This window comes from Olea europaea, chromosome 20 (genome assembly GCF_002742605.1).
Source record: "Olea europaea var. sylvestris chromosome 20, O_europaea_v1, whole genome shotgun sequence".
Lineage (NCBI taxonomy): Eukaryota > Viridiplantae > Streptophyta > Magnoliopsida > Lamiales > Oleaceae > Olea > Olea europaea.
Genome location: NC_036256.1, coordinates 10,616,870 through 10,625,068, shown reverse-complemented (window position 1 = coordinate 10,625,068; position 8,199 = coordinate 10,616,870). Strand labels below are relative to the sequence as shown.

General features: G+C 33.1%; 1 protein-coding gene across 1 annotated transcript; it reads right to left on the bottom strand.

Moving 5' to 3' along the window:
- Nucleotides 1–294: 294 nt before the first annotated feature.
- LOC111369055 lies at nt 295–1,875 on the bottom strand. The gene is made up of 3 exons (XM_022990539.1): nt 1,872–1,875; nt 1,290–1,616; nt 295–1,193 (listed from the first exon to the last, which is right to left on the bottom strand). Exons 1-3 carry the CDS (start codon nt 1,873–1,875, stop codon nt 295–297), a joined length of 1,230 nt encoding a protein of 409 aa, XP_022846307.1.
- Between the last annotated feature and the right edge of the window lie 6,324 nt (nt 1,876–8,199).

Below are 8,199 nucleotides of genomic sequence, written 5' to 3'. Positions count from 1 at the left end.
TAGCTTTAAGCAATCTTGAGAGGTATTCAATACAAAGCACAAATAAGAAGGGGGAAAGGGGGTCACCTTGCCGAAGACCCTTCCTACCTTTGAAAAAACCATGCAAAGTCTCATTCAAAGCTATAGAATATGATGTAGAAGTAACACATTCCATAACCCAATGAACAAATCTCAAGGGGAATTGCAACCCATGAAGAACATCTATAAGGAAATCCCAACTTCCCGAATCGTAAGCTTTTGAAAGATCAATTTTCAGGAGGCATCTTGGAGCAACCATTTTCCTATTGTATTACCTCAAGAGTTCTTGGGCAAGATGAATGTTCTTTGTGATACTCCTGCCTTCCACAAAAGTGGCTTGTGCATGATCAAAATGTCTCCCAAAATGGGTCTCAATCTAGAAGCAAAGATTTTAGCAATCACTTTGTAAGTAACATTAAAACACAAGATGGGCCTAAAATCACCAACATGCGGGGTATGATTCAATTTAGGCACCAAAGCAATGGCCGTGTGATTGATTTGTTTGAGGATGGAACCCAAAGAGAAGAACTCCATGATAGGCCCAACAAAATCATCACCAATAGTCCCCCAAGCATTCTTAAAAAAACAAGAAGTATAACCATCCGGGTTGGAAGACTTGTCATCTCCAATATGAAAAAGTGCATCTTTAATTTCCTCATAAGAAATGTCCCGAATCAAAGTGTTGTCTTGTTCCAAAGAAACCAAAGGACCATTAGTAACAATATCCATCTCAATAGGCCGAGTAGGGCATTTTTCCCCCAGCAAACAGTTATAGAAATTGACAAATTCCGTAGCAACTTGATCTTGTGATGTAGTGTATATCCCGTCTTCTTTGAGTATAGTAGCAATAAAATTTCTTCTAGAGTTCCTTTTAACCACCGAGTGAACGAACTTTGTGCATTTATCACTATGCTTAAGGAAGACGCACTTGGCCTTTTGGTAATAAAAACTACGTTCCGCTTCACATAAACCAACGGCCTTCTTCCTCAATTTCGCAAACAAAAGCTGAAAATGTGCATTCATGGGATGATTATGTAGCTGCAATTGGGTAGCCTCCAAATCATTTTTAGCCTCACTTGCCCTAGCCGAAATGTGCCCAAAATGCTTAAAATTAAGCTCCTTCAAAGCACCCTTAAGTTTGCTTAGTTTCTTGCAAAGGATAAATTGTTTCGCCCCTCACAAGTAAAAATTCCAGCAAGCTCGAGTCAGATCATTGAAGTTCTCATGCTTGGTCTACATGTTAAAAAATTTGAAAGGTCTTTGTGCACTACCTACACGGTCATGTATAGAAACAATGTAATGGGAGTGGTCGGAAAGGCATCCGAAAGGTAGTAAATTAGCATCAACATATGCCCCATTTTGCGTCCAAATATCATTGACCATTGTCCTATCAATTTTGCTCCAAATTGAACCATTAGTCCACGTGTAATAACAATCAATGGAGCGCACATCCGTAAGACCCACACGAAGGTAACAATTTGGGAGATCTTTAATTTCATAAGGGGTAACATCCGTCTCATTACATTTCTCATCAAATTTAAGAATATTGTTGTAGTCACCAATAATCAACCAACCCCATAATGATATTCCAAAGTGGCCTTCGGTTAATCATAGTATGAAATCCATAAACAAAACTCACAAGAAAGTAAAAGATGTTACCTTGCAAGTAGCTTTACAATGGATAATTTGTGGATGAACCTCTATCACATCCAAAAAAACTTTGGATGGATTCCACAAAATTAAGATCCTTTCGGCTCTATGTGTGCAAAAATTATTTACTTGCATGAAGCCATCAAACTTATTCCGCAAAATCCTCTTCAATTTTCGATCCCCCAACTTTGTTTCCAAAATACCCATAATATCAATGTAATGTTGCTTGATAAAATCCGAATCCCATTTTTTTAAGGGGTGGATTCATACTCCTAATGTTCCAAGAAGCGATCTTCATAAAGTTGAAGTAAGGGATGTTCCCTTCTTCTTGTCAATTTTTGATCCCGACTTCTTTTTCTCCTCAACTTTGCCTTTTAGCTTTTCATTTCCAGATTTACAAGAAACTGCCTCTTATAAATTGGATGATAAATCTGTCCCAGATTTAGAGGGCCCAACATGAGCAAATTTTTTCACCCCAATAGCCTTGTTTTTCTTGCTAACAACCTTCACAAACCGGGTCCCTACCTGCTCAGGATTTTCCACCTGCTGGCCGTCCACATTTTCAATAGCTAACTGCCTAGAATTTCGGTTTGTAAGCACCCGTTTCTGCCCATCCAAAGTCCCCGGCTGTTCTACCCAAGTTTGTTGCTCATTACAAGCTGCTGGGATTGTTCTACCACGTTTGTTGCTCATTACAAGGTGCCTCAACAAGAGAATTCTGGGAAGTAGATGCCGTTTTTCCAGCCTGCACAAATTTTCGTTGGGCAGTTCCCGTGGCTTTTCCTTTTCCTTTCTCCCCACTGGTATGTTTATTGTTGCATCCAATAGTCGAGTGACCGAATACTTGGCAAGAAATTTTGGTTCATGCTCGAAAACAATTTCTTGTTCACTCAACGTGCCATTAGGGAGCCTAATCTTCACCTTCCTCACAAGTTCAATGGAAACATCAACTTCGACTAAAGCTCTCGCAAAGGATAGTCGACCTCTAGTATCCATGACTTTGTCGGTTGATATAGGTTTCCCAACCTTTGAGACAATTTTACCCAAGGCACTCGTGTTCCAAAATTCCAAAGGCAACCCCAATAAGTTTATCCATACCGGCATAGAACTCATATTCAATAAATAACCTTTTCAATCAGTGAAAAGATTGCATGGAATTTCAATTTACTAAATGAAAGGGATAATGCAGAAATTAATATAGCTGAGGCAAGAGTTCAACTCTCTCTCCTTAAGACGATAAGGCCATGCATTGGTGCTACGATCTTCCGACACTCGTTTTCCAATATACAATGACCTTGACTTGCAATTGTACCAATCCAAATTGCAAGATGTTTTGATCTCTCTCACTCGAAGAAAATGAATATTATTTTGCAAGAGAGAATTTGAATTGATTTTGTAATTAATGAAAACCAACATATGATGGTCAATTTATAGAATTCAAAAGATTGTGTCCATAAGACACAACTATCTACAAGTTGTGTATTGGACGAAAAGTCAAATATTCGACAAACATGTTTTAACAAAAAAATCGTTACTTTTAGAAATAACCATGTGTCACGCGCATAAAATTTCTTTGAGAAAAAATAAATAATGTAAGTAAATATATTATTTAATTTATAGGGAAATTAGGCCCACTACCGTTAAAAATAAAATATTATTTCTTAAAATTAATTAGAACTACAAATTTCCATATTAATTATGCTCAAATTGATTCAGTCACTTTTTTTTTTTTTGTCATTTTTGAGATTTCGTCACTTTTTTGTGTTTTTGTTACTGTTTCAAATATTTTTCAATTTTTGAATTTGTCGTTATTTTTCTTTTCTCTTTTTATAGAATTAAGAGTTAATCATACCACGTGAATATTGGTTCAAAGGGGCATGATATACTACTTTTTTATGAAAAAATGACATGATATTTTTTGGCAGTATTATACCTTGGCTCTTTAAAAAAAATGATGATACGTCACTTTTTTACATTTCAAATTTCATAAAATTGTGAGTGAGCCTAGATGCTGCCAATGTAAGAGGCGTGGTGAGCGCTAAATAAGCAGTCAATGACAGCTTTGACTGCATAAAGCACGCCTATGCGAGCTTATGCAAGCATTGTCACATATATATATTTTTTTCTTTTACTTTTACAATTCTTAAAAGATCGATTTTGTATCAAACAACACGGAGGAAGAATTAGATGAAGAGGATACTAAATTAGAGTTCGATAAAGTGTTAAATAAAATTTAAGCTAATATTCTATCTACATTATATAATTATGATTTCTAAATTTATCTTTTTGTTGAAAACTCTAAAAAAATGTATAAACTTTCTATAAATCCATTTTAGATGTTTGGTAGGTATTATTTTAATTATTAAATGATTTTTAGATTAATTACAAATTTAGAATAATATTAAAATAAGAAAACATTTTTTTAACGCCTTTTTACGCTTATACCTCAACTAGGCTCGTCTTGCCCAAACTTGATATTCGCGTATCGTCACGTATTACACTTTTTAGAACACTATTTTTCAATAGTGTCCACGTTTAGCATCTTAAAAGTGACATTTACGCTTTAACAAGGTGTTTATGCATTCTATTGATACTCCTTTTTTTTTTTTTTTGAAGATGACAAAGTATGTCACTTTTAATTTTCAATAAATTAACTCATATGTAAAAAATACAAATAAAGTGTTACATAATGTCACTTTTTGATGTAAAGCAGGGTTTAAATTTATATTCATATTTAAATTTCATAGATACACACATATACATCTCTTTAATTGATTCTAAAAAATTCACATGAAATATAGTATGACCTTTTTCAGAAAAGTGACAGAGAATGTTAACTTCAAGTTTTAGCATCTTAATTCATTTACAAAATATAAATAAAGTATTACATCATGTCATAGTATTTGTCTTTTAAACCCATGTTTCTCATGATTTTTCAAAATGATTTCAAAAGGATATTTCTATAAGTCTATGTACCAACTTGGATATAGTCCAGGCCCAAGCCTGTGCACATACTGAGTCAGCTACTGGCACTGCGCGTGTGCATGTGGGCTTTGACCAAACCTTGTATCATCTAGGTCATCTCTCATTCAGAGGCTATTGGTACCCTTGAGGTGCAAACTCGAGTTTCAAACTTGAGCTATATTATGTGATTTTTATTCTTCTCGTTTATTCATGTGGGAATGACATTTTCTCAATTTTCCGCCAAGTTTTATTCTCTATTTATTTCTACTTCAACTGGCATCTTTTGGCCATGATTTCTCATTCACAAAAAATTGATTTTGAGAAACATAATATACTGTGTTGATCTACTTGCGAAATAGAACACGTTTGGCCAAAGAAATTTTTCGTCGGACTACTGGGATCCATCAAATAATTGGTCAAACCAATTTTCCAACAAAAACCCTTATTCCTCATCCCCAACGGACCTATCTAGTCGTTCTTGTACAGATGACACCCTCCCGTTTGTTATTCCGTGTGAGAAGCGACACTTAAGCTCGGAAATTCTACAAACCTCACTCATTTAGAACGTCTGAAGGTAGCCATAACACCATTGGGTCTTCCCAAGCTTCTCAGAATCTAATAATCTCATTAAAATCACCTCCACATAAGCGAAGTCCTGACTAGTTTCACCTCAGTTGATGAAACATATCACACAAGAAGTGTTTAAGTTCAGGTTGGGATTACCATAAACAAATGTAATCCTCAACTCTATCCCTTCAGTTGATTGTCTTATCGAGGTGTCCATGTGCATGTTGGAGTAATGCTTAATCTGCACATCCTACCCTTTATAATAATATAAGCCCCAACCTTTTTTCCTTTCCATCCACCACAGAACCATGATGAAATCCAAGTTGATAAATAAGATTTGTTGCCCAAAGTGCCCAAGAGTCGAATTTTAGACAAGAAAACCAGACCTGGGGAATAGCTCCGAATTAACTCTTGCCGAACGGAGACCATATACGAGTTTCTTGCCCTTAATACGTTCTAGCTAGGGTTGTTAACGGATTGAATTTTGATCCGAATCAGATGAAATTAATGGAAGATGGATTTAGGGTCATAGTCCGATAATCGAATCAAGATCTGAATCTGATAATCCGTTAACTAAATAAAGCAAATATGGATATAGGCAATTGAATCCGATAACATCCTAATCCGATTTATTATAATAATATAATATATGTTATAAACTAGAGAAAAAAGAAAGAACAAAATAGAGAAGCAAATGGAATTGTGTATTATATTAAGAATCAAAATCTCATATATGCAGGGAAGAAAGTAGGAATACAATGGTAATAGAATATAGGGTTATATGGGTATAATTGTCATTCACAAATACTACGTTATTTACAACACTTCTCTTTGAATGACTATTTACACAAGAGTTTTGCTACACGTACACCAAGGTTGACACTTTGGTGTACACTGGAGTGTCAATCCCAGTGCACAAATAGCATTTTTCATTTACACAATAACTCTCGTTGAAATATTGTTTGGCAAAAAATTCAATGGGACAAAAGTGTTAATAAATGAAAAAAGAGTACAAATAATTTGGAATAGTAAAATGTTGTTTCATTAAAATCCTGTTAATAAAATTCAGTAGGATAAAACTTGATCAAAGGAAAGACAGTACAGCTACTCCCTTTTGATTTCAATTCTTGTATCCATTTATCTTTATTTTATATATCAACGTCTTCAATATTGCGATTCATGGTGAAGTGTGTTCATGTTATCTCGTATGGTCTTCTAATAATATCATATTCATACGAAATATTTATCAACTTTTGATGACTATAGTGACATAATGATTCAAAAAATAGCTATTATTAATCTCTTCGAAAGCCTCATACCTATTATTATTATTTTGATGATAAATGTCTTTTAGGTTATGGACATTCATTACGCAAAGAATATGCTTTGTTAAAATTTTATTTAGGAAAACCCTGTGGGAAAAATCCTTATGAAGGAAAACAGTATATTATTCTTTTAAATATACTACAAAAATTATCTCATTAAAAACCTTGCTAGAAAAATTCAGTAGGAAAGAGTATGATAAAGGAAAAAAAAAATACAACGCATATTTACTCCCTCTCATGATAATATCACTTAAATTATACTTGAAGCAAAATAATTCTTTAATAATAACATTAATACTCAGGTCAAATGAGTTGACTATAATGTATTTCAAATTTTATGCATCGTCAACATAACATGATACGGACTCGTGATTTTATCTATCACGATTTTTATGAAATTCACTATATTGAGAGTCGTGCATTATATATTACAACTTCATTTTTTTCATTTAAGTATGCACATTTAGATTTTTGGACAGCAGATCAAGAAACTTTAGATTTTTCTAGTAAATTCAATTTTAGGATTGCTTCCTTTTTATTTGATCAATCATTTTGATTGAAATATTTCTATACATTTATTTCGATTCCTCGCTATATGATACAATACATCATGTGTAAAAGTTTTGTCGGTAATCTTTTCTTTTCTTTTTTATTCTATTTCTTATTCATGATAACATAATTTATTAAGATATCTTAATTTTCAATATTTCACGTATTTGAACCTCTTCTGGAGTTTTATAATTTGTTATGCCCAAATACTCATAAAGAGTATATGCCTTCTTCATGGGTCCAATTTTGTAAATTGCTCCATTTTCGTTTGGAAATTTATATATTAGAACCAAATACTATCACACTTTAGGTGTATAATAAATTTATCAAATATAATATTAACTAATTTTCCCTCAAGACGTTAATTCAGTTAGAGCATATAAAGTTGGTTTGTGAGATATTGTTGATCACTTTGGTCAATAAATGGATCTAAATAAATTATCTTCCGAACTTCTAGTTCAAATTATCTTTTGCAAGAATTTAGATAACAATGCATTTGTATATTATTTTCAACTTCTTACTTCCTCGCCATAATGCTGAGAAAATTGCCCAATCAAATTTTCAATCAACATATTGCTTTATAAAATATCGATCGTTAGGGCTCGAGATATTGTATAAGGATTCAAACTTCTCATTTATTCTTAGCATTATTTACTTTCCGTCTCAAAACAATGTGGTAGATCAATTTTACATATATTGCACTATCAAAATAATTAAATAAAAAAATTAGGTTATGATCATAAGTCAATTATATCAGGGAGAGCTATGAAGTTGGCATGATGCATAATAGCATTCCCTAAATAGAACTAAAAACTTTGTTTTCAATTAAATTAATTGGAGGCATCTAACAAGCACTAGCGTTAAATCATTTATTGATATCCCAACTAATACCTATTAAAATGTTAAGATTTATGATAACTAGTATTAACAAGACACACTATCTTGAATGTATAATCTGAAAATTATGTTCATAATTTAAAATTGAGCAATAATTTCGTAAACTTCAGGTTACGAACACCATGCAATCATTTATTATCTATTAGATATAAATAATTTCTAGATGGTTAATGTAGAAGAAGATGATGGGCCCCATTTATCACTCTGATTTTCTTTTTCTTTTTTTAAA